Raw genomic sequence first — 27,628 nt, 5'->3', positions numbered from 1 at the left:
TAATTATATAATTCACGCTGTCCTTACAATTCAAAACAATTATTCAGCTATTTCAGTTACCAAAAACAGAATTTTCATTTCCGTTTTCATGAAAGGATTCTTTTTTTGATATAATTAATGCCTTCAAGAATATTGTGTAGTAAATGTAAAACTGGTCTCTTTGGCCTATTTTGTTGCATAATCCTTGATGTAGCCCCATGTCATAATGCCAAAATGAAGGTTAGCAGATGGATTCTAAAAGGGACCAAAACAATTTTGTCTTGGTCTGAAGCTCTGATAATCTAGTTTAATTGAATGAAAAAAATCATGTCCCCAAACAAAATGATTGTAGAATCATCTTCCGAAAATATTTATTCCCTACGATTACGGTTAGGTTAAGTGTTAGGCAGTGGAGACTTGGCTGCTACAATCTTGAACAGGCACCGGCAATGTCGGTAATAGTATTACGTCTTAAAGACGTAAAGAAACCTTTTACATTTACGAAGGTTCTGGAACCCTTCAGGTCACGTGACTACACAGGAAGCCATTTTACAACCCCAACGAGGTGGACCATGGAGTGCCCCGAGGGACGGCTCCCCGTTTCTTCAGAAAATGATTCAACACCAACAGTTTCAACATCGGAAGTAACTAGCCAACAAGAGCCCCAAATTCCTGTCGACCGTGGGTCTGAAACCACCTGTGAAAGCAGCGCCGACATTGCTGGCGACCAAGGCACCCAGATTCCTGCCGACCAGTACGCTCAAACGGATGCGGACGGCAGCGCCCAGGCTGCTGCCCAGGCCCCAGAAAACTTCCAGGAAGGGAAAGGTAGGTGGCTTTTTAAACTTGTTCCCCCAGCCGAGGACCTTCTTTAGGAGAAACAAACTGCTTTTAGTTCGATTCAAAATTTGTTTGAATTGCGGCCCCCTTGAGGAGCAGTTGGCGACGGAACTTGTGCCCCTCTCCAGAGGATGTAAAATGTTGACCCTGTTGAGGAGAGGGGAGCAACTGATCATGTTAGAGGGCTTTGGGCACGGATTCTAGCTGTTCAGTGGGTTTGCCCGGCGGCGTATTGGTCACCAGGCGAGGTCACCGTGCCTAGGGACAAACCGTCCGACCTAACGGAATGGAGGAGCAACCAAAAGCGAGCAACTCGCTTTTATTGTTTTTCTTTTTTTTTCGACGGAGTTTTGCTCTTGTTGCCCAGGCTGGAGTGTAGTGGTGCGATCTCGGCTCACTGCAACTTCTGCCTCCCGGGTTCAAGCGATTCTCCTGCCTCAGCTGCCTGAGTAGCTGAGATTACAGGCGCCCGCCATCACGCCTGGCTAATTATTATTATTATTAATAGAGACGGGGTTTCAACATGTTGGCCAGGATGATCTCGAACTCCTGACCTCAGGTGATCCACCCATCTCGGCCTCCCAAAGTGCTGGGATTACAGGCGTGAGCCACCGCGCCCGGTCCAACTCGCCTCTTAGGAGTATCGCTGTCGCCTGGTAAAAATCTTCTGGCGCCCTGAAGGTTGCCCCTGTGTAAAGGTATTTATTTATTTATTTATTTGGACGGAATCTCACTCTGTCGCCAGGCTGGAGTGCAGTGGCGCAATCTCGGCTCACTGCAACCTCCACCTCCCGGGTTCAAGGGATTCTCCTGCCTCAGCCTACCGAGTAGCTGGGACTACAGGCGCGCGCAGCCACGCCCAGCTAATTTTTGTATTTTTAATAGAGACGGGGTTTCACCATGTTGGCCAGGATGGTCTTGATCTCTTGACCTCCAGATCTGCCCGCCTTGGCCTCCCAAAGTACTGGGATTACAGTCGTGAGCCACCCCGCCCGGCCAAGGTAATTTGTTTTGAAGCCTCGGTCTTTTTTTTTTTTTTTTTTTTTTTTGAGACGAAGTCTCGCTGTGTCTCCCAGGCTGGAGTGCAGTGGCGTGATCTCGGCTCACTGCAAGCTCCGCCTCCCGGGTTCACGCCATTCTCCCGCCTCAGCCTCCCAAGTAGCTGGGACTACAGGCGCCCGCCACCACGCCCGGCTAGTTTTTTTTTTTTTTTTTTTTTTTTGTATTTTTAGTAGAGACGGGGTTTCACCATGTTAGCCAGGATAGTCTCGATCTCCTGACATCGTGATCCACCCGCCTCGGCCTCCCAAAGTGCTGGGATTACAGGCTTGAGCCACCGCGCCCGGAAGCCTCGGTCTTGCTTCGCGAGGTCCCTGAGCGGTCGCGTCCCCCTGGGCCCTCCCCTCGGCGCTGGGCGCCTTTCTAGCCTTCCCGCCCAGCACGCGGTGAGCCGGCCACTGCCTCGAGGTCGTGCTTCAGTCGGCTGGGCAGCGCGACCGCGGAGGCGTGGCGAGGCGGGGAGGGGCCGGCGCGCGCCGCTCTTACTGTCCAGGCGCCGGCCGCCCAGCGTTCGCCTCTACGTTCCGCGCGGGAGCCCACGCGCGGTTCGTCCGGAGCCCACAGACCAGAGGCGCAGGTCCCCAGCCCCCACAGCCTTTTCGGTGTTGGCGCCAGTCCGCGGAGGAGCGGGTGAGTCGGACGGCCGACCGGGCGTCCGGGACCGGGTCAGCGCCCCCGCCGCTGTGCACCCCGCCGTGGTGCACCCAGCTGCCCTCCCCAGCCCGCCTGCACTGCGAGGCGCGAAGGCTGGGACCCGTTGCGACCTGTTGGGCCTCGCGGGAGGTTTTCAAGGGAAAGTGGATCAAAGCCTAGGGGTGGAACTTTCCCTTTGAAAGCTTAGTGCCCCGGGGATAAGGATGGAGGTCAGTCTCTAAACTGTAGCTAGCGACTGCGAACTTGAAAAAACACCCATTTAGGCGTGTACTGACTTGCATGGCCTGCAGCATGCTGCCAGGCGCCCTCCAGCCAATTATAATTCCAATTGTAATTCTGCTAAAGCGAGATGGAGCTAGGTGAATGGTGGGAAGGGGTCCTGTTAATTTAATCAGGTATCAAAGAGTGCTTGCTGGAAGAAAGTGGATGCTTTTTCTTAAAGTGAATAATGTACAACTAGTTGTTTAGGTAAATGCAAGTAAGAAATTTAAAAAATAATTAAAACCCAGTTCAACCAGGATTGTCTAACTTCTCTCCCACCGGACCTTTTATTAGGCCTGTTTATCAAACAACTACATTGAAATAGTTTCAGTTCTTACATTCTTTCTTCCATAAAAGAGGAATTACCAAAAAGGCTTGGAAATGAACAAAATGCCCTAGTTTTAGTTCTGCTGAGAAATCTAAAAGTTACTACTGATCTGATAAAATCTTGCTTAGCAGCTAGTTCTTCAAATAATCTGTTCCTGCTCCCAGCCTTAATTGTTACTGTGTTCTGTTAGGGAATGTGCTCAGCCCCCAGATTTTTTATTTATTTTAATCAACTCTCTTCTTGCATTTATATTTCTCTTTTGTATTTATGGATGCACATATATTCATATATATCTGCATGAAACAAGAAGAGAAGAAATTACAATCACAAATAATGCATCTTTCCCTCTCCCATCCTGGGTGTCTGCTTTTCTACTGCTGATTTTTTTTTTTTTTTTTGAGGAGTCTCACTGTGTCACCCAGGCTGGAGTGCAGTGCGCCATCTTGGCTCATTGCAGCCTCCATCTCCTGGGTTCAAGCAATTCTCCTGCCTCAGCCTCCCAAGTAGCTGGGATTACAGGCGCCCACCACTACTCCCGGCTAATTTTTGTATCTTTAGTAGAGATGGGGTTTCACCATGTTGGCCAGGATGGTCTGGAACTCCTGACCTCAGGTGATCCTCCTGCCTCAGCCTCCCAAAGTGCTGAGATTACAGGTGTGAACCACAGCGCCCAGCCATCTTTCCACCTTTGAGAAAAGTCTCCCACAGAAGTGTGGGCCTGGCTGAGCACAGTGGCTCACACCGGTAACCCCAACACTTTGGGAGGCCGAGGCGGGTGGATCACCTTAGGTCAGGAGCTCGAGACCAGCCTGGCCAACATGGTGAAACCCCGTCTCTACTAAATATACAAAAAAAAAAAAAAAATTTAGCTGGGCGTGGTGGCAGGTACCTGTAATGCCAGCTACTCGGGAGGCTGAGGTAAGAGAATTGCTTGAACCCGGGCAGCAGAGGTTGCAGTGAGCTGAGATCACGCCATTGCACTCCAGCCTGGGCAACAAGAGTGAAACTCTGTCTCAAAAAAAAAAAAAAAAAAAAAAGGGCCCTAATACCCCAAATGCATGGTTCTACAAATACATCCCAAATACATGGAAAATAAGATTAGAAATAAAATCTTGGTTCATTGGGAGAACAAAAAATTGAAAAATAATGAAAAAATGAAAAATAATGAAATAACTTGGGATCCAGCAATCCCACTTCTGGATGTATATCCTAAAAACTTGAATCAGTGTGTCAAAGAGATATCTGCACACACATGTTCATTGCAGCATTACTCACAATAGCTAAGTTATGAAATCAATCTAGGTATGCAACAAGTGAATGGATAAATATGTGGTATGTGTACCCAACTGAATACTATTCAGCCTTTAAAAAGAAGGAAATTCTATCATTTGCAACAACATGGATGAATCTGGAGGATATTATATTAAGTGAAATAAGCCAGGCAGAGAAAGACAAAAATCGCATATTCTCACTTATATGTGGAATCTAAAATAATTGAACTCACAGAAGCAGAGAGTAGAGTGTTGGTTATTACAGGCTGTAGTAGGGGGAGGGGCAGTGAGGAGATGTTGATCAAATAGAAAATTTCAGTTAAGCTGGTCCAATAGTAGTGGGATATTGTCAGAACTTATTAATGCCACTAAAGTTGGTATACAATCTCCCACTGCCAAATTTGGCTTTTAAAATTAAAAAAATGAAAGTTGCAGTTAAGGGGAATAACTGATAAGTATTTAAGGTGATGGATATGCTCATTAGATTGATTCAGTCATTTCACACTATATCATAACATCACTGTGTACCCCATAATTATATATGATTATAATTTGTCAAAAAAAGATTAACTTGGAAGGAAGTATTCATTTCACCAAAGGGATATATATATATATATATAATATAATTTTTTATTTTTTTTGCTTTTCGAGACGGAGTCTCGCCGTGTCGCCCAGGCTGGAGTGCAGTGGCGCGATCTCGGCTCACTGCAAGCTCCGCCTCCCGGGTTCACGCCATTCTCCCGCCTCAGCCTCCGAGTAGCTGGGACTACAGGCGCCCGCCACCACGCCCGGCTAGTTTTTTGTATTTTTAGTAGAGACGGGGTTTCACCATGTTAGCCAGGATGGTCTCGATCTCCTGACCTCGTGATCCACCCGCCTCGGCCTCCCAAAGTGCTGGGATTACAGGCTTGAGCCACCGCGCCCGGCGGTATATATATTTTTTAAGTGAAGAGATCCATCTTAGGAGTTCTTTTAAATAGCTTTTGGGGGCATTCGAAGTAAGTGGTGGTTGTAAGGATTATATGAAATGATAGACCTAATGTACTCAATGTAGTACTGGCCATACAGAATGCACACAATAAAAGGTAGTAATGAATGAAAGGGTAATAATGAATAAATCAAATAAGATTTTATGTTCTCCATAAAATCTCCATCTCAAAAACAAACAAACAAAACAAAACGAATAGAAAAGGACTGGACTCCATGCCGGGCGCAGTGGCTCACGCCTGTAATCCCAGCACTTTGGGAGGCTGAGGTGGGCGGATCACTTGGGGTCAGGAGTTTGAGACCAGCCTGGCCAACATGGTGAAACCCTGTCTCTACTAAAAAATACAAAAATTAGCTGGGTGTGGTGGTGCATGCCTGTAGTCCCAGCTACTTGGGAGACTGAGGCGGGAGAATGACTTGAACTCGGGAGGTGGAGGTTGCAGTGAGCCGAGATCGCACCACTGCACTCCAGCCTGGGCGACAGGGTGAGACTCTTGTCTTAAAAAAAAAAAAAAAAAGAACTGGACTCCCTAACTTTGAGGGTAGCTCAAAGCTGTTGTTGCTGGCTCTAGAGTCATAAAAAACTGCCTGGTCTCCCATGGACTGCTTAATTTCTACTAATCCATTAAGGTAGGTGAAATATTGAAAATCAAGCCCTTGCTTACTTCAAATCATCACAGATCATTTCTGCAAGTGGTTTCTAGGTCGATTTCAGCTTTTGGTTTGCATTCTTCCCTGCAGAGGTTATATAGTTTGCTTAGGTAGCCACCACCGTGTTGTTGAATTGTAGTCTTTTACCTGAGAGTCTAAGAATATGATTAAGAAGATGAAATCATGTTTCATAACAGCTGTTATTTCATTTGTTCATCAAATTACATCATGTAATTTGGATTGACTTTGAAAAATCTACACATATTGGAGAGGAGCTAAGGTAACGTCTAGAAATAATTAAGTTATGTCAAATAAGGTATTGTCTAACTGTACACACATCATTCTAGTGTGTTGGTCTAGTGTCTAGTGTTATGGGCAAGATCTTGTATAATTTAACCAGTACTACTAGAAGTGGTCAGGAGGGGGAGCAAGAGGAGTTTTTAGTGACTGTGTTGGTTTTCTTTTTGCTTTCCTGAACTCAAAATCAAGACATGAGTAAAAGCCAGGATGAAGTTCCTGATGAAGTTGAGAACCAGTTTATATTGCGTCTGCCTCTGGTAAGAATTTGTATCTCAGAACAAATATCTTCATAATTATAGTGTTTTTTTGTTTGGTTTTTTTGTTTTTGTTTTTTTTGAGATGGTGTCTTTGTTCTGTCACCCAGGCTAGAGTGCAGTGGCACAATCTTGCCTCACTGCAAGCTCCGCCTCCTGGGCTCACGCCATTCTCCTGCCTCAGCCTCCCGAGTAGCTGGGACTACAGGCGCCTGCCACCACGCCGAGCTAATTTTTTGTATTTTTTAGTAGAGACAGGGTTTCACTGTGTTAGCCAGGATGGTCTCGATCTCCTGACCTTGTGATCCACCCGCCTCGGCCTCCTAAAGTGCTGGGATTACAGGTGTGAGCCACTGTGCCCGGCCAATTATAGTTTAATTATAATTGTAGTTCTACTTGGATTCTGTAACATTTCTATTTCAGGTAGGCTATAAAAACTCAGAACATTTGTTTCCCAGGAATCATGTTCTGTAAGCAGTCCTATCATAGCGTGTACTTTTTTGGCAGCATTTTTTCCTCCTGTACATACTACCTATCATGCAGGTTGATTTCCTGGCAAAACAGCTGTGACAATGATGGACCCAGTCACTTACTACCAATACTAACAGCCTGTTCCCTGGACAGCCAAGATAAGACTCCTCTGAAATCCTTTCTGTCACCTCAAAAGGGGCAGTGAGAAGGGCCAGCATTATTCACCACCATGCAAGACTTTTAAAGCTCATCTCAACAAGTATTTGGCTCTCTTTCCCCACACTGATACCCGTATTCAAGCAATTACTTAGTCTAGGCAGCTATATTAAGGATGGGGTTCAGAAACCTATTTCCCTAATTAGGGTTACTTAATATACCAAGCAAACTGCAACTAGGTAAGCCTTTCTTTAGCAACTATAGCAGACGGGTAGCAGGATTGTAGAGCTGGGAGAAAGTATTAACTGTAGCTACTAAGAGACAATTATGAGTTTAGAGCCAGCTTCATCCTAACTTGACTTATACAGTGCACAGTATCTCATGGTACATGGTCTTGTTAGTAACATTTGGGAGGTGTAAGGTTTTATTTAAGGGAGGACTTTGTTTGATATATTTATTCTGTTAGCTGCCAAGTAGATGTTTAGTTCTTCTGATTTTTCAATTTACCTCCTTTTTAGGAACACGCTTGTACTGTCAGGAACCTAGTACATTCTCAAAGTGTCAAGATGAAGGATAAACTAAAAATTGACTTACTGCGTAAGTAGTTAATATCCATTCACTATACATTGAACAATAATTTATTAAGGGATTGCTATGTGCCAGGCACTATACTTGGTACTAAGGATGTGAAAAATGATAGAATATGGTCTCTGACTTGATGGACTCATGCTTTAGAGAGGCTTAAGTCCTCTTCTTTTAAGAGGAAAGGAAGTAGGAATATTGCACCTCGAGTTGAGTGATTACCATAGTGTGTTTAAGGAAACTTGGGGGTCAACTGTGGGGTTTTCATACTGCTGGTAGTCTCCTATATATAAACTTTATGATTTCTGAACATCCCCGGGAATGACAAATGGATATGCCATTCTTTGTTTGTAAAGGTGACATATGTTTCTTTTTTTCCATTTTTTGAGATGTAGTCTTGCTCTGTTGCCCAGGCTGGAGTGCTGTGGCGTGATCTCGGCTCACTGCAACCTCTGCCTCCTGGGTTCAAGTGATTCTTCTGCCTCAGCCTTCCGAGTAGCTGGGATTACAGGCATGTGACACCATGCCTGACTAATTTTTGTATTTTTAGCAGAGACGTGGTTTCACCATGTTGGTCAGACTGGTCTCAAACTCCTGACCTCTCGATCCACCTGCCTTGGCCTCCCAAAGTGCTGGGATTACAGGTGTGCACCACCGCGCCTGGCCAGTGATATATATTTCTTTCTTTTAAATAGTATTTGTTATATTTGCAAATCGTACATCCAATAAAGGGGTTAATATCGAAATATATAAGGAACTCAACTCAATAGCAAGAAAACAAATAAACTGATTTTAAAATGGGCAAAGGATCTGAACAGATGCTTCTCAAAAAAAGACATACAAGTAGCCAAAAGGTTCATGAAAAAATGCTCAGCATCACTAATCATTAGAGGAATGCAAATTAAAACAACAGCGAGATATCACCTCATACCTGTTAGAATGGCTTTTATTAAAAAGAAGAACAATAACAACTGTTAATGAGGATGAGGAGAAAAGGGAACCTTTGTACCCTATTGGTGGGAATGTAAATTAATACAGCCTTTTTTTTTTTTTTTTTTTTTGAGATGGAGTCTTGCTGTGTCACCCAGGCTGGAGTGCAGTGGCACGATCTTGGCTTACTGCAACCTCCGCCTCCTGGGTTAAAGTGATTCTCCTGCCTCAGCCTTCCAAGTAGCTGGGACTACAGGCATGTGCCACCACACCTGGCTAATTTTTTTGTATTTTTAGTAGAGATAGAGTTTCACCATGTTGACCAGGCTGGTCTCGAACTCCTGACCTCAAGTGATACACCCACTTCGGCCTCCCAAAGTGCTGGGATTACAAGCGTGAGCCACTGTGCCTGGCCTACAGCCATTATTTTTTTTTTTAATGGTATGGAGGTTCCTCAGAAAACTAAAAATAGAACAACCATATGATCCAGCAACCCCACTTCTGTGAATATATTCACAGAAGGAATTGATAGCAACACATTGAAGGCATATCTCTCTGCACTCCCATATTCATTGTAGCATTATTCAAAGTAGCCAAGATATGGAATCAACCTAAGTGTCCGTCAATGGATGAATGGATAAAGAAAGTGTGATACGTATACACAATGCCATACTACTCAGCCTTTTAAAAAGAACAAAATTCTGTCATTTGGGACACCATGGGTGAATCTAGAGGCCATTTGCACCAAGAGCATGCATGCTCTTGTAAATAGGTAAATAAGTAAATAAATAAATAAATGTTTTCACACAAGCTTATCTGCATAAAAAACACACAACCAAAAATAGATAAATAAATTTTGCTAGTTTTTTTTTTTTAATACAGAGAAGTATATAAAGAAAACAAAAAGTGGCCCATAATCTCACCAGTTAGTTAACACTGATTGATTTTTTTTTTTAAAGATAATATAAGTTCATAGTTAGAAAATTCAAATAAAACAGGCCGGGCGTGGTGGCTCATGCCTGTAATCCCAGCACTTTGGGAGGCTGAGGCAGGCAGATCACTTGAGGTCAGGAGTTCCAGACCAGCCTGGCCAACATGGCGAAACCCCATCTCTACTAAAAATGCAAAAATTAGCCAGGCATGGGGGTACACACCTGTAATCCCAGCTATTTGGGAGACTGAGGCATGAGAATTGCTTGAACCCAGGCGGCGGAGGTTGCAGTCAGCAGAGATCGTGCCACTGCACTCCAACCTGGGCAACAGAGAGAGACTCCTTCTAAAAAAAAAAAAAAAAATCAAATGAAAAAGAAAAGTTCAAAAGGAGAAGAAATAAAACTCTTCTTCTTTATGGTGCCCCAACCTCAATACCACAGATAACTGATATTAACTGTTTCTTGTCACTTCCTTATTGGCAAAACTTTTATGCATAATACTAGAATGGAAACAATCTAATTCACACAAAATGGTAAACATTGTTTTGTGTCTTTCTTTCTTCACATAGTACTAGAAGATTATACTTGAATCCTCTTGTGTCAAAAGACATTCATGTTTGGGACATCTGAGCAGCAATATTCAGAGTTTAATATATGGCTGTTGTATAGAATTTTATCTTTTTGAAGCTAATTAAAGATTTAACTTGAGACTTATTAGCACCATTCTAGGGTCAGTCAATCCTTCCCTCACCCAGCCCTTTGAAAACACACATGTACAATGACACGATTAAATGCTTTTAAAAAGAAAGGAATTGGTTTTAATGAATGGAATTTGCTTTTCAGGATGAGAATGAAACATTTATTGCTTCACACATATTTAGTTCACATCCATTAACAAGAAACTTAGCTACTTTTGCCCAAGTGATGTAAACTAGGAAAAAAAGAGTTCCATATGCTTTCCATTTTTTTCTTTAGGAAGCTATTAATTGTGTACACAATTTTAGCATTATGAGAGATAGTAGGTTTCTTGGAAAGACTAGTCTGTCCCACATAAGTCTTCATTATTCAAACCTTAGGAAGTTTAAGAGTTCACTGGGAAGATATCAACTTTAATCTTTACTTCTCTTCAGCTGATAGGCGCCATGCAGTTGTTGAAGTAGAAGATGTTCCACTAGCTGCTAAGCTGGTTGATTTGCCTTGTGTTATTGAAAGCCTGAGAACGCTTGATAAAAAAACTTTTTATAAAACAGCAGACATTTCTCAGGTATGGACTAGTTTTCTTTACTAGCCTCACATCCTTCAAGGAATTCTTTTCTCTCCCTATTTTTCTTTCTTTCAGTACTCCTTTCTACTTGGTGAATGGCTGCTTGGCATTTCTAATTTCCAGATCGATTGCACAGGAATGAAATGTCATGTGCTGGTTTGGTGTTTGATCCCTAGATTTCAGTATTTTATTTTAACCAAATAGCCTATAGAGAGTCCCATTTGCCACTTATAGTGACTTTTCATTAATTGAAACATATGAGCAGCTGGGATCTTCTGAACTTTGTATTAAAACAGTATGTTGTTAACTCTGGAGGTTTAAATTGGTTCTTATTCATCATCTCTGCTGTTGATTTCTTATTTCCTCTCTAAATCAAAATGCTGAGATAGGCCAGGCACAGTGGCTCATGCCTATAATCCCTACACTTTGGGAGGCTGAGGTGGGAGGATCACCTGAGCCCAGGAGTTTGAAACCAGCCTGGGCAACATAGTGAGACTTCATCTCTATAAAAACAAAATTAGCCAGGTGTGGTGGCACACACCTGTAGTCCCAGCTATTCTACAGATCGAGGTGGGAGGATCACTTGAGCCCAGGAGGTCGAGGCTGCAGTGAGCCATGATCACATACCATTGCACTCCAGCCTGTATGACAGAGCAAGACTTTGTCTAAAAACAAAACAAAACAAAAAACCTAAGCTAAGTTCCAAGATCTGTTTCCAATATATTCCCTCTGTAGTGGTAAACACTCTAGTGGGGGGGAAAAAAAAAACCCTCAGAGTTCATATGTAGTGCTGCTGGTAGCTGGTGGAGGGGAGGAGAGGGAGAGAGAGAGACTGCAAAAATGAGAGAATATAAATGTACATTACAAAATACTTGGTTTTCTGGAAATGGCAAGTATCAGTCTCTTCTGTGCATTTCTAGTGGTAAGAATGATTATGATTGCTAACCCAAAATTTGTGGTCATAGTCAACTTCTTTGTCTTTGTTAAATGTAGATGCTTGTGTGCACTACTGATGGTGATATCCACCCTTCTCCAGAAGAATCAGCTGCCTCTGCTGATCCTAATATAACCAGGAAAAAAGAAAGGGGGAGAGAGAAAAAATATGTCTGGAAGCATGGCAGTAAGTCAACAGCCCCTTGCTCATTCCTACTGACTAAAATTTATTTGCTGAATCCTAATTCCTTGTGAAACAGGGACCTCTTACCACACTTAGGTGTTTGGTTCATTAAGTTCTCAGACACTCTTAAGAGGAGTCATGTTGGCTGGGCACGGTGGCTCACGCTTATAATCCCAGCACTTTGAGAGGCCGAGGCGGGTGGATCACCTGAGGTCAGGTGTTTGAGACCAGCCTGGCCAACATGGTGAAACCCCGTCTCTACTAAAAATACAAAAATTAGCTGGGTGTGGTGGTGGGCGCTTGTAATCCCAGCTACTCAGGAGGCTGAGGCAGGAGAATCACTTGAACCCAGGAGGAGGAGGTTGCAGTAAGCCGAGATCGCACCACTGCACTCCAGCCTGGGCAACAGAGTGGGACTCGATCTCAAAAGAAACAAAACAAAACAAAGGAGTCATGTCATGAGCCTTTGGTTTATAGCATGATCTTTGTCTTTATCAAATTCAGCTATGTGACTACCATCAATCATATAACGTTTCACTGTGTTGTATTTATTTTAGTTACTCCACCACTTAAGAATGTCAGAAAGAAAAGGTTCCGGAAAACACAAAAAAAGGTTAGTTACATGCAGTTTGTGTGTCTGCCGGGCTGATTAGAAGAGGATCATGGGCCAGAAGGAAAGAGAAAAAGTCAGTTGGGAATTAATTTGTTAATTCATTTATATGTTCAATAAACATTTATTGAATGTGAACTAAATGCCAGGCGCTGTATGCTAGCAGTTGGGAATATAGCAGTGAATAAAAATACCTGATCCTTTAGGCTATAGGCTAGTCATTTGGGGCCTGAAAGAATCATACATTTGAAACTTCTGTTAATGCTTTCAGTTTTCGATTGCAAGATCTAGTTTTAAAGTGAACCCATCCAGAACCTGAAAACTGGGAATTGTGGTTATATTCCTAGTCTTATTTCAGGCTTATAGAACCTTGGGCAAACTATAGGAGTATTGTGGCTTGGCTTCTTCTTTTGTTTAAAATTAAACGTTTTATTTTGAAATAATTGTAAACTCACATACAGTTGTAAGAAATAAAAGAGAGATATCGTGTACCTTTTTGCCATTTTCCCCATTTTGTAAAACTATAGTACAATATCACAAACAGGTAATTGACATGATTAGAATTCAGCAATCTTATTCCAATTTCTCCAGTTTTACTTGTACTCATGTATTTTTGTGCATGTGTTTAGTTCTATGCAGTTTTATCCCATGTGTAAGTTCATGTATCTGCCTACACAGTCAAAATACAAAACAGTTTCATCATCAAAAGGATCCCTCATTTTGCTTTTATATAACCATGCCCATTTTCCTTCCACCTCACACCCCAGTCTCTGACACCTGGTAATCACTAATCTGATCTCTATCTCTGTAATTTTGTCATTTCAAAAATTTAATATTAATGGAATCATGTAGTATATAACATCAGAGACTAGCTTATTTTTTCATTCAGCATAATTCACTTAAGATCCATGTAAGTTTTTGTAGCATTAATAGTTTATTTTTTATTGCTGAGTAGTATTCCATGGTATGAATGTACCACATTATATAACTGTTCTCCCATCGAAGAACATCTGGGTTGTTTACAGGTTTTGACTATTATAAATAAAGCTGTGAACAGGTTTTTGTGTGAATATAAGTATTCATTTCTTTGGAATAAATGTCCAGGAATATAATTGCTGGGTCATATGGTAGTTGCATGTTTAGTTTGATAAGAAACGACCTGTTTTCCAGAGTGACTGTACCATTTTATATTCCTGCCAATAATGTATGAATGATCCAGTTTCTCCACCCCCTCACCAGCATTAGGTGTTGTCACTATTTTACATTTTAGCCATTCTGATAGGTGTGTAGTGATCTCACACCACACCACTAATGTAGTGGTATTAATTTACATTTCCCTGATACCTAATGGGGTTGAACATCTCATGTGCCATCTATTCCACTTCAATGAAATGTCTGCTCATGCCTTTTGCCTATTTTCTAAATTGATTTTTTATTATTGAGTTTTGAGAGTTCTTTTTATATTCTAAATACTGCTAGTGTTTTATCAGATATGTAGTTTGCAAATATATTCTCCCAGTCTGTAGCTTGTCTTTCCATCCTCTTTGTAGGGTCTTTCAGAGAGCTAAAATTTTTAGTTTTGATGAGGCACAATATATTGATTTTTTTGAAAATGATCTTGCTTTTTATGGTAAATCTAAGAACTCTTCGCCTAGCCCAGATCCTGAAGATTTTCTCCTGCTTTTTTTTTTTTAACTTCTTTTTAAGCCCGATGCCCATTTTTGACTTAATTTTTGTAAAGCTATGAGGTTTAGTTCAAGGTTTTTGTTTTTTATTTTTATTTTTGCTTTTCTTGCCAAAGGATGTCTAATTGCTCTAGCACTGTTTGTTGAAAAGGCTATCCTTCCTCTGTTGTATTGCTTTTGCACCTCTGCCAAAATTAGTTGGGCTTGTTTTTGTGGCTCTGTTTCTAGGTTCTCCATTCTGTTCTATTGATCCATCTGTCAATCCCTCCACCAATATAACAGTGTCACTATATAATTGGTCCTGAAATTAGAAAGGCCTGAAATTAGAAGGCTGATTGCTCTGACTTCACTTTTATTTGTCAGTATTGTTTAGCCATTCTACAGTCCATATCTTTATTTATTTATTTATTTATTTATTTATTTATTTATTTATTTATTGAGACGGAGTCTTGCTCTGTTGTCCTGGCTGGAGTGCAGTGGCACGATCTCAGCTCACTGCAGCCTCCACCTCCCTGGTCAAGCGATTCTCGTACCTCAGCTTCCCAAGTAGCTGGGATTACAGGCATGGGCCACCATGCCTGGCTAATTTTTGTATTTGTAGTAGAGACGGGTTTTACCATGTTGGTCAGGCTGGTCTTGAACTCCTGACCTCAGGTGATCCGCCTGCCTTGGCCTCCCAAAGTGCTGAGATTACAGGCATGAGCCACCATGCCTGGCCAAAAGCCTATATCTTTTAATGTAAGTTTTAGAATAAGCTTGTCTATAGCTACAGAAAACCTTGCTAGAATTTTGGCAGGAATTACATTAAACTTATAGATCAATTTGGGGAGAATTGACATTTTTACTATGTTGAGTCTTCCAGTCCATGAACACAGTTGCCTTGGTTTTTATACTCTGTAAGTCAACATTTATTGAGTGCCTACTCAATGTAAAACAAAGTTAAGAATAGTTGTAGAACTCTTTAAGCTTTACTGAAATATAGGCATCATAATATAACTTGTTTATTGTGTTTTATTTCATAGGTCCCTGATGTCAAAGAAATGGAAAAAAGCAGCCTTCCTGAGGTACAGCAGTCATAATATAACTTCATTTTTACCCTTAATATATTTTATTTAATAGCTCATTCATTTCAAATGAATCAAATCAACCACAAAAGCTACTTTTGAGCCTTCCGTCTCACCTCTAACCCTCATCCTAAACACATACACTGGGTTTGATTCACTGAAAAATGAATTCATTGTTTGGTGTTTGATAACTCCTAGAGGAAAAGATACAATTTGGCCAGTGACCCCGTGTATTCTAATCTGCTCTTTTTTTATCAAAAGCCATTCCTTGGGAGCCAGAGTTCACTTTTAACAGCAGTTGTTTGCAATTGCTTATTCCCCATCAAAGTCCTAATTTCTATTTGTGGCATGACAAATTGGTTGCTGTGGAGATAATTATGTAAAACTGGATTCAAGGGAGAACATACAGCTAAGATCCAGTTTTTGTAGGAACATCTCTAATAATAAAGATGTGGGGAAGTGAAATCTGGGAATTTGGATCTTTAAACCAAATTATTTCTAAATAACTAATAAGGAATTATAGTTCTTTGCCAATATAAACCAGGACAAATAATTTATAACTGAGACCTAAGGGTTGCACCTCTGAGAGAGGTCTTTACCATAGAACTGCAGATTGAAAAGATTAAATGTCTGAAGTAATTTGTTTAATTAGGAAAAAATAAGTTTACTGTATAAAATTCTAGACTCTGGCTAAAGATTCCTTCATAAATAGCACTACTTAAAGTAGAAATTTGGTTGGATCAGAATTTAAAGAGGCCTAACATTTGAATTCATTGGTACATAGGAGGGCACTCCTGCAAAACACAGGGTGTTAAATGACAGTATTGGTATCCCCCTCTAATCCCCAACTTTGCTTCAGTACATTGAATCTCCAGATGTGGAAAATGAAGTAAGGAGACTGCTGCGTTCAGATGCTGAAGCCATAAGTACCCGTATCCTTTATACAAATATTTTCTGCATAGTCTGTTCTGCCCCATTTGTACATGCTAACGAAGCCTCACCTCTGGTGTTTGTGTGCCAGCCTTGATGTGTAGAACTTAAGATTTTTTCAAATGTTATGTTCTAGCTAGGAACAGCAAATTCATGTAATAGAAAATTATTTATTGTGTAATTCAATATAAGGCACTTCTCCAAGCTAGGAATTCCAATACAAATGGCCTAAACTTGGACTAAATTAAATAGCACTGTTAGTCAAAGAGCCCCTTCCCTTTCAGCTGTGCCTTTTTGTTTCCTTCTGTTTTTTCCTTGACTACCCACTCCTTTCAGGTTGGGAAGTCGTTGCTGAAGATGGAACCAAGGAAATAGAAAGTCAAGGCTCCATCCCAGGATTTGTGATATCCTCGGGAATGAGCAGCCACAAGCAGGGTCATACCTCATCAGGTACTTTAGTAAAGGCAAAGCAGGAGTTTCAGATAGGGCAAGTATTGACTGGGTATCAGATCATTTTCCATAAATTCATAGGCCAGTCCAGAAAAAAAGGATGGTTTCATCCTTCCCTCTTTTTTTTTTTTTTTTTTTTTTGTTTTGAGATGGAGTCTTCCTCTGTCGCTCAGGCTGGAGTGCAGTGGTGCAATCTTGCAGCTCACTACAACCTCTGCCTCCTGAGTTCAAGTGATTCTCCTGCCTCGGCCTCCCGAGTAGCTGGGATTACAGGCGTGCAGCACTACGCCCACCTTATTTTTGTATTTTTAGTAGAGTTGGGGTTTCACCATGTTGGCCAGGCTGGTCTTGAATTCCAGACCTCAAGCGATTTGCCTGTCTCAGCCTCCCAAAGTGCTGGGATTACAGGCATGAGCCACTTTGCCTGGCCTTTTATTTATTTATTTTTTTGGGAGACAGAGTCTCGCTCTGTCGCCTAGGCTGGAGTGTAATGGTGCGATCTCGGTTCACTGCAACCTCCGCCTCCCAGGTTCAAGTAATTCTTGTGCCTCAGCCTCCCAAGTAGCTGGGATTACAGGCATGTACCACCACACCCAGCTATTTTTTCTTTTTTTCTTTTCTTTTCTTTTCTTTTTTTTTTTTTTTTTTTTTTTTTTTTTAGTAGAGATGGGGTTTTGCCACGTTGGCCAGGCTGGTCTCCAACTCCTGGCCTCAAGTGATCTGCCCGCATTGGCCTCCCAAAGTGCTGGGATTACAGGCGCGAGCCACCACACCCAGCGCTTCTTCCCGCTTATTGGTCCCTTGGCAGTTTAGGGGTTTTAGATTGGTGTTCTAATCTCCCATCCACTGCTGGTATCTTAACTTCCTATGACCCTTAGAGTCTCTAAATGTCTTGATCACTCACTACATGAATGAATGTTACAGTGTTTTGCACTTGCTGTCCTTGTTTTACAAAGAGAATAATCTTCCTGCATGAAAAAAATGATTTATAAAATTTACTGGTTGCCTGGGGAATGTGAAAGTAAGGAGTATAATTTTATCTGGAGTATGAGTCATTTGCAGAGTTTTAGATAGTTCACCTTCTTCTTGCTTAAAACCAGTAGAATATGATATGCTTCGGGAGATGTTCAGTGATTCTAGAAGTAACAATGATGATGATGAGGATGAGGATGATGAAGATGAGGATGAGGATGAGGATGAGGATGAGGATGAGGATGAAGATGAAGACGAAGAAGAAGAGGAGGAAGATTATTCTGAAGAGTATCTGGAAAGGCAGCTTCAGGCCAAGTTTATTGAATCTGGCCAGTATAGGGCAAATGAAGGTACCAGTTCAATAGGTAAGTCAGAGAAAAAACAAAGGGATGGGACCAGGGTGGGTGGCAGTGCTAAAGGCTGACTCTAAGCATACATTAGACCCAAAGCTAAGCTCAAGAAGTTATTGCTCAGATGTGTAGTGGAGTTTTACTTGATTTGGATCTTGGTCCATTCGTTTAGGCTATATTTAATATATAAGTTCTGTGTATCTCTGTTAGTCATGGAAATTCAGAAGCAGATTGATAAAAAGGAGAAAAAGCTCCATGAGATTCAGAATAAAGCACAAAGACAGAAGGATCTCATCATGAAAGTGGAAAACCTGACACTCAAGGTAAATTCTTGGCTGGCATAAAGAAATCCTGATCTCTTACTTTCAGTATCTTGCCTTTGTGTTTCCACTTATGTCATCTCTATGCAGGGTTCTTGTTCATTCATGAACCTTAACAGCCTCTTAGAAACTCCTAATAAAAGATAACCCCGTTTCCTTTTACCTGAGTAATTTTGATCATCTAATATAAGCATTTTGGGGAAGGGACTAGGTGATTTGAGATAAAAAATGCCATTATTGAGCATTTGCTATGTAAAAGGCACATAAAGAGCTAAGAATTGTGTACACATATTATCACATTTTATCCTCACATCCTTGAAACATAAATACTGTCACCACTCCCATTTTATAGATAAAGAATGGAAACTCAAAGAGGTTAAGTAACTTGCCAGGGATCACAGTAAATGGTAGGGCATAGATTGAATCCTGTTATTTGTATTAAAATGTATCCATTGCAGTAAAAAGGAGAAATAATTAGTTTTTAAATTTTTGGTGCATTTTGAACAAGAATAAATATTTTATTAATATATGTTGAAGAGCTTCAACAAAAAGAAAATGTATGTTTAGGTCATGTTTGCTTCCCTTTTTTAGTGAGGGAAGTTCTGAAGCATTTGGAATTTCCTGCCAGATTTCATTTTCTTCAGAGCTGTATTCAGCAAATGGGAGCACAGAACTATACCCTTTTTGGGTGTTGTCCCTTAGAATAACCAAGTAAGATAACAGATAAGGGCACATTTTGAAAGATACAGATATATGCTATTGTTGTGATTATTGTTACATGTAGTACTAGTTAGGAATAGTGATACTCTGCCCTAGTTAGGGGAAATGGAGGAGTCATCAGCACCAGACTCTAAGCCAGCTTTTCTAACAGGTCACCACAGACAAAGGATTTGTGCTAAACTAGAAAAAGGTAACATAAGGGCATTCCAATCACTTAGGGTAAGACAAAAAAAAAAAAATGCTATAGAGTGTATATAAAATCAAATTGGATGGTACTGTAGTTAGGGGGGATAGTTTTTATACTCTAAATCCTTTAAAAAGAGTGCTCTTTTGTATGACAGTTTATTATTTGCGGCTGGGCGCAGTGGCTCACGCCTGTAATCCCAGCACTTTGCGAGCAGAGGCAGGTGGATCACTTGAGACAAGGAGTTTGAGACCAGCCTGGGCAACACAGTGAAACCTCATCTCTACTAAAAATACAAAAATTGGCCAGGCGTGGTGGCATGCTCCTGTAATCCCAGCTACTCAGGCTGAGACATGAGAATCACTTGAACCTGGGAGGCGGAGGTTGCGTGAGCCAAGATTGCGCCACTGCACTCCAGCCTGGGTGATGGAGGAAGATTCCACCTCAAAAACAAAAACAAAAACAATTATTTGCCAAACTCCTTGCCTCCCTTGGTTTTTTTTTCCTTTGAGACTCAGTGTTCATCATTTATACAATTTATTTTTCAGAATCATTTTCACTCTGTGCTGGAGCAGCTTGAGATACAGGAAAAAAAAAAAAATGAGAAGGTAAGAAGTATATTTTCAAATTAACCAGAAAACATTTGATACAGAGAATCCCCCAGCTCACTTACAATATTATTGCTGGCTGTTCCTCTCATAGGAATAGTGGTAGCCAAATCTTCTAAATGAAGGTAGCAGGGTGGAACAAGGTCTTTGTGAACGTTCACTCATTCAACAGATACTGAGTGCCTATGAAGTAAAAAGCACTGGATGTACAGTGTTGAATAAGATAAATATAATACAGTAAATCCTCATTGTTATTGATAGGTTCTTGGAAACTGTAACTTTAAGCAAAATGAAGTATATATAATGAAACTAATTTTACTATAGGCTAACTGATATAAAGAAGAATTGAGTTCCTATAGCATATTTCTGGTTACAAAAACATCACCAAACTTCTAAATAAAAACCAAAACACTTCTAATATTAAACATTGAAATAAATGTGAGCTATACATACATTTGAGAAAGACTGATAAAAACAAGTAAGACAATTATGTACCCAGTGATTCCAGTTCAGGGTCTCAGATGGCCAGAGCCTATCCCAGCAGCTCAGGGCGCAAGGTGGGAGCCAGCCCTGGATAGGATGGCATCCCATTGCAGGGCACGCTCACACCCACTCTCACTCAGACTGGGACAGTTCAGACAGACCAATTCACCTAATGTGTATGGGGAAGTGATTTTGTTTTTCTCATCAACATTATAATGAGGCCAGGCATGGTGGCTCATGCCTGTAACCCCAGCATTTTGGGAGGCTGAGGCGAGCGGATCGCTTGAGGTCAGGAGTTTGAGACCAATCTGAGCAACATGGTGAAACCCCGACTGTACAAAAAATTAGCCAGTTGTGGTGGCATAAGCCTGTAGTCTCAGCTACTCGGGACACTAAGCCCAGGAGGTTGAGGCTGCAGTGAGCCATGATCACGCCACTACACTCCAGGTTGGGCAACAAAGTGAGACCCTGTCTCAAAAAAAAAAAAAAAAAAAAAAAAAGAAAGAAAAAGAAAAAAAACATTATAATGAAATTACATTGAACTAATGATGTTATTTGGAGACTTTCTGCATGTCATTTTGCTTAAAATTGCAGTTTCTAAGAACCTGTTGACATTAAGTGAGGACTTACTGTAACAAAACGACACTGAACAAAACGATGTTATTCGAGGACCTGCTGTACTTGTCCTCATGGAGCTGTCTAGCAGGGGAGATTGACAGTAAACAAATTATACAAATACAAAGGTACAAATTGTGAAGAAGTGCTATGAAGGAAAAAAGTCAATGGTGCTATTAGAATAAAGAGAGTCTTGAATTAATTGGGGGATCACGATAGACCTCTCCTAGGAGGTGCTATTGAAGCTGAGACCAGAAGGATTAAGTCCAGGCAAAGAGTGGGATGAAGAGCATCTTAGGTGGAGCATATGCAAGGTCTCATGTTCGGAAAGAACTTGGCCTCTTTGAGGACCTTTGGAGTATTTAAAGCCAGGAAGAGAATGGCTTAACATAAGGGTGGAGAAGTAGGCAGAGACCATAGTGTATGGTTCCTTAAAGGCCATGATAAGGAGGATGGGTTTGGCCTTAAGTGTAGTGGGAAGCCCTTGAAGAATTTTAGATAGGAAAATCACATCTAATTTAAAAAATTTTTTTTTTTTGAAATGGAGTCTTGCTGTGTCGCCCAGGCTGGAGTGCAGTGGCGCAATCTAGGCTCACTGCAACCTCTGCCTCTCGGGTTCAAGCGATTCTCCTGCCTCAGCCTCCCGAGTAGCTGGGACTACAGGCATGTGCCACCATGCCTGGCTAATTTTTTGTATTTTTAGTAGAGATGGGGTTTCACCGTGTTAGCCAGGATGGTCTTGACCTCCTGAACTCGTGATCCACCTGCCTCAGCCTCCCAAAATGCTGGGATTACAGGCATGAGCCATCACGTCTGGCCTAATTTAAACTTTTAAAAGATTACTCTGATTATTATCTGGAGACTGGGTTGGAAGGTGAGAGTGGAAGCAAAGAGGCTGGTTGGGAGGCTTTGTGGTACGCTAATAACAGAGGATGGTAACTTGGACTAAGGTAGTAGCAATGGAGATTGAGAGAATATAGATTAATTTTAAACTGCAATAAAAATGTTTTTATAACTGTTTGAGATGTAATTCATAAACCATACAATTCACCCATTTAGGCTGGGTGCAATGGTGCATGCCTGTAATCCTAGCACTTTGGGAGGCCAAAGTGGGCAGATGGCTTCAGCCCAGGAGTTCGAGACCAGCCTGGGCAACATGGTGAAACCCCGTCTCTCCAAAAGTTAGCCAGGCATGGTGGTGTGTGCCTGTAGTCCCAGCTACTCGGGAGGCTGAGGTGGGAGGATTGCTTGAGCCTGGGAGGCAGAGGTTGCAGTGAGCAGAGATCCCACCACTGCACTCCAGCCTAGGTGACAGAGTGAGACTGCTTCAAACCCCGTCCTCCCCCCCACCACAAGTTACCCATTTAAAGTATACAATTCAGTGGCTTTTAGTATATTCAGAGTTGTACAACCATCACTGCAGTCAATTTTAGAATAGTTTCATCACTCCAAAAAGAAACCTTGTATCCATTAGTAGTCACTCCCCTCCCCATTTCTCCAGAACCTCTCCCCCGCCCAGCACTAGGCAACCACTCATCTACTTTGTACTAATCTACTGCCTCTTCTAGTTATTTCATACAAGTGAAATAATATAATACATGGTCTTTTGAGTCGAGCTTCTCTCACTTAGCATATTTTCAGGGTTCATCCATGTTATGGCATGTCTCAGTACTTTTTTCCATTTAAGATTGACTAATACTCCATTGGATCAATATACCACATTTTGTTTATTCATTCATCTGCTGATGGACATTTGGGTTGCTTTCACTTTTGGCTATTATGAATAATGCTACAATGAATATTGATATATTAGAGAATATATTTTAAAGGTAGAATTGATAGGAGTTGGGTCAATTACTGGGTGTTGAAGGAGAAGGAATCATTAAGGATGTATGCCAGATTTCTAACTTGAATGACAACTATATTTTTTCAAAGCCACAAGAGAGTGTACAGGGTGAAGAGAGAAGAAGGCAATATAGGCTAAATGAGGGTCAAGTAGCTGTATAGAAAATGTGTGCGGACTCTAACCTTATACTGTTGAGGGTTACAATTTTAAGGAGACTGGAGTTGGTATTATGAGGATGGGCTTAGCATGGTGCTCTTTTTTTTTTTTTGAGACGGAGTCTCGCTCTGTCGCCCAGACTGGAGTGCAGTGGCCGGATCTCAGCTCACTGCAAGCTCCGCCTCCCGGGTTCCCGCCATTCTCCTGCCTCAGCCTCCCGAGTAGCTGGGACTACAGGCGCCCGCCACCTCGCCCGGCTAGTTTTTTGTATTTTTTAGTAGAGACGGGGTTTCACCATGTTAGCCAGGATGGTCTCGATCTCCTGACCTCGTGATCCACCCGTCTCGGCCTCCCAAAGTGCTGGGATTACAGGCTTGAGCCACCGCGCCCGGCCTTTTTTTTGTTTGTTTTTTTTGGTTTGTTTGTTTGTTTGTTTTTTTGTTTTTTGTTTTTTTGAGCATGGTGCTCTTAAAGTACAGGCACTACTCCCCACCCCCATCCCCACAAGACCAGCGGAATTTTTATGTTCTATATATTCCCTTCCTCTCAGCAAATCACTTATCCAAGTACTGCTTTAAAACAATCAGATGAACAGTTAATGCCAGGGTTGTTTTAGTACCCACCAAACATCTTTGTTTTCATCAATGTAAGTACAGTTGTATGCTGCATAACAACATTTTGGCCAATGACAGACTGCATATATGATGGTGGTCCCATAAGATTATAATGGAGCTAAAAATTCCTGTCACCTGGTGACATTATAGCCATCATAACATAACTGCCCAATTACTTAATTTTTTAATTATTTTAGTATAGCCTAAGTTTATAGTGTTTATATAGTCTTCAGTAGTGCACGGTAATGTCCTAGGCCTTCACATTCACTCACCACTCACTCACTGACTCACCCAGAGCAACTTCTAGTCCTACAAGCTCCATTCATAGTAAGTGCCCTATACAAGTGTACCATTTTTAATTTTTTATATTGCATTTTTAGTTTACCTATGTTTCTATGTTTAGATATACAAATACTTAACATTGTGCTACAATTGCCTACAGTATTCAGTACAGTAATATGCTGTACAGGTTTGTAACCTAGGAGCAATAGACTATACTGTGTAGCCTAGGTGTGTAGTAAGCTATACTATCTAGGGTTGGTATAAGTATGCTCTGTCATATTCACATCATGACAAAATTGCCTAAGGGTGCATTTCTTAGAACATATCCCCATTGTTAAGTAACACATGACTATAGTTAGTATTGAGGAGCAGCCTAGAAATGTAGCTGTAAATTTTATTTACTCAGAGTCCCTTATGTTAGTTCATTTATCCAAATTAGATTTAATAGGTGTCTACTTTAAGCTACGCTCTGCAGGGAGCTATAATATGCTTATGATGCAGTTTGTGCCTTCATTTGGGGAGAAATTGACAAGAGGGGTAGGGACTTAAAGGCATGAGAGATTGTCCATGGATATTAAGGAAGGCTTCATGGAGAAGATGATATTTGACTGGGGCCTTAAAATATAGGTAGGGTTTTAATAAGGAGATAGGGAAAGGAGTGCATTCCATGAGAAAGCAGCATGCACACTGGCTCAGAGGTGGTGATGCCAGGGTGAACAGTTTAGATTTTTGGTGTAGGTCATAATGAGCCTTCAAAGCTTTTTTACGTGGAGAGTAACTCAGGAAGATTTTTCTGCCAGAAGTATATAGGAGAAACTGGAGTAGGGACAGCCTGGAGCTTCAAAGGTGCAAGTGGTAGAAGCATACAGAACTTAACAATTGATTGGATTTACAGGGCAAAAAGGGGAACAAAGATGAGTCCAAAGCCTGGGCAACCGGGAAATGATGTGCCATTAACTGAAAATAGGATAACAAGAAGTGGATTTGGAGGGATATGTGGAGAAGTGCTTTTGAAAATGGGAAATTGGAGAGAGGCCCACACACAGAAATGATCATTGAAACTGTGGGGCTAGTTGAGTTAGCCTGGTTGACTGTTCAGCAAGAAGTCTGAATCTAAGGAAAAACCTATCTTTAGGGAGTGGCGGGAAGAGAAAGAGCCTGCAAAGGAGAAAGAACTGGAGCAGTCACTGGTTGTAATCATGGTCAATCAGGGGTCACTCAGCAACCGAGTGAGAAGAGCCTCTAAGTTACTGCAGATAGCAATTATTGTGGCTTGGTAGGTGATGTGCAGCATAGGATTGTTTTATAATGTTCCTTTCATTTCACAAACTAAAAATTAATTCTGGTATGGAGTGTCCTGAAATGAATAATATTCAAAAACAACCTTTGTTATAAAGATGGCATACATCTGTGAATGTTATTGGTCACTTCACCATTTCAAGTTAAAAAAATTAAATCCTGTACCACAAAATATTCAAGGCTTCTAACTTAGAAAGCAAAAGTAGAACATCATCAGGCTCCTGATGGGTCAGGACTGACTAAGTTTCTAAGTATCTCCTAATGTGGTAAGAAGCAGCCGGTAAGACTCAGTCTAAGACCCGTTGTGTTCATTGGGACAAGAGAGTGTCCCAACTGTTTTACCATCTGACTCTTAGAATATGGTTACAGAGATCCCATCTCCTTTGCCGCTACAGTGAGCTGTGACCTCTGTATATTCTTCACAGAAGCACAAATTCTTAATAGCAAACACATTTTTTAAAGCCTATTCAATTTTAAAGCTTGATATAGTTTGTCTGTGTCCCCACCCAAATGTCATCTTTAATTCCCACGTTGTGGGAGGTACCCAGTGGGAGGTAATTGAATCATGGGAGCAGGTCTTTCCTATGCTGTTCTTGTGATAGTGAATAAGTCTCATGAGATCTGATGGTTTTAAAAAGGGGAGTTTACCTGCATAAGCTCTCCTCTCTTTGCCTGCTGCCATCCATGTAAGACATGACTTACTCCTCCTTGCCTTCCACCATGACTATGAGGCCTCCAACCATGTGGAACTATGTAAGTCCATTAAACCTCTTTTTCTTGCCAAACTCAGGTATATCTTTATCAGCAGCATGAAAACTGACTAATACAAAGCTTCCCTTCATAAATTGGGCATAATAAAGGACGTCATCATGGCCACAGCATTATGCATGCATTCTTGACTGTGGCCAGTATTCTCTGGAACATTGCAAGACTAAGATAACCTTATAAATGCCAAATAACAATAGTTCTTTTTGGTTCATGTAAGTAAATTCTAGATCAAGTAATGGGACTTCAGATTTCAAATGAATTTTTCATGTCTTTCTACTTCTCCCTACAGCTCATTTCCCTACAGGAACAATTGCAGCGTTTTCTGAAGAAGTGAGGAGAGCCATTGGCCTGGCACACAAACCTTGGATCCACCATCCAGACTGAAGACTGGATGAAACTGTGCATGTTTCTGTCCCTTCTGTTGCCTTATGTTGAATCAGTTATATTTATCTGTACCTTCTTTGCTACTTATAATATGCTCAAAGTTTGTAGTCATGTAGAAAAGGCCAGTATAAAAATATAGTAGACTTAGATACCCCACACGACCATGAGACTTTCTCTTTGTCAATTTGGGAATTATTATTATTAATTTAGAAATGGGGTCTTGTTAGGTTGCCCAGGCCGAATTCAGACTCCTGGGCTTAAGGGATCCTCCTGCCGCAGCCTCCTGAGTAGCTGGGACTACAGGTGTGCACCACCACACCAAACAAGAATTGATTATATTGCTTCTGTGCTATGGTACCAGCAGATGATTCAGTCATGCTTCCAAAGGCAGTCTAGTCTAGAGGCCATACAGCTGTTTGGTTTGCATATGTTTTAGCTTTTCTTTTGGTTTTTAGTATTTCCTAAAACATAGGGGAAAAAACGAGGTCATTTCTACTTAACACTAGAACCTGCCACAGTGAGTTTAAGTGCCTACCTTGCAGCAGTTAATACTAGATTGTGTTCTGTCTTTGTTCAGGCAACAGGGCTGCATTCCTGCTCAAGGATGATTTCTTGCTGCTGCTTATATTTGTTCTGTTGCTTCTAGGATGGAGCTGGTTGTTATTCACCAACTAAGGGAACAGTTAGAGCAGAGATGAAGAAATTATGAACTGTTATCCTTATTCTGAGCCTTCTCCTCCTAACCCTTATTCTGAGCCTTCTCCTCCTAACCCCCATCAGTTAAGGTTAGGAAGAACAAGATGCCATAATGCCTATGAAGACTTCTTTAACAATCTTGTTTGGGTTTTTTTCTAGGTATATTATTAGTGTTTTATGGTCTGTGTTCTTAATAAATAAATTGTTCCTTTTAAATGGATTGCTGTCAATTTATTAAACCATCCCCGATGATAAGTGTACTCATATCCAAAAGGAAACAAGAAGAAAAGCAATAAGCTCTATATCTTAGTTCATTTGGGCTGCTGTAACAAAAATACCATAGACTGGGTAAATTATAAACAACAGAAATTTATTGCTTATAGCTCTGGAGGCTTGGAAGTCTACGATCAAGGTGCCAGCAGCTTTGACATCTGGTGAGGGGTTTGTCTGCTTCCTAGATAGCGTCTTCGGGGTGCATCCTCACACGGCGGCAGTGCAAACTCCCTCGGGCCTCTTTTTTTTTTTTTTTTTTTTTTTTTTTTTTTTTTTTTTTTTT

At 41.3% G+C, this 27,628-nt stretch overlaps 1 protein-coding gene across 2 annotated transcripts; it reads left to right on the top strand.

Annotated features, from left to right (window-relative positions):
* The first annotated feature begins 531 nt into the window (after positions 1 to 531).
* Positions 532 to 26,659, top strand: TAF7L (TATA-box binding protein associated factor 7 like). 2 transcript variants are annotated; one of them, XM_025372851.1, is made up of 13 exons: positions 532 to 807; positions 6,520 to 6,587; positions 7,730 to 7,808; positions 10,786 to 10,919; positions 11,913 to 12,039; positions 12,594 to 12,649; positions 15,354 to 15,395; positions 16,255 to 16,327; positions 16,662 to 16,775; positions 17,879 to 18,112; positions 18,308 to 18,420; positions 19,870 to 19,929; positions 26,282 to 26,659. In XM_025372851.1, exons 1-13 carry the CDS (start codon positions 552 to 554, stop codon positions 26,324 to 26,326), a joined length of 1,401 nt encoding a protein of 466 aa, XP_025228636.1. In that variant the 5' UTR covers positions 532 to 551; the 3' UTR covers positions 26,327 to 26,659. The 2 variants fall into 2 exon arrangements, with proteins under 2 accessions (XP_025228636.1, XP_025228637.1); XM_025372852.1 differs by lacking the exon at positions 532 to 807 and adding an exon at positions 2,232 to 2,508.
* Positions 26,660 to 27,628: the final 969 nt, after the last annotated feature.

Source organism: Theropithecus gelada, chromosome X (genome assembly GCF_003255815.1).
Source record: "Theropithecus gelada isolate Dixy chromosome X, Tgel_1.0, whole genome shotgun sequence".
NCBI lineage: Eukaryota > Metazoa > Chordata > Mammalia > Primates > Cercopithecidae > Theropithecus > Theropithecus gelada.
Note: the sequence above shows the minus strand (reverse complement) of the source record. Positions and strands in the feature narration are given on the sequence as shown.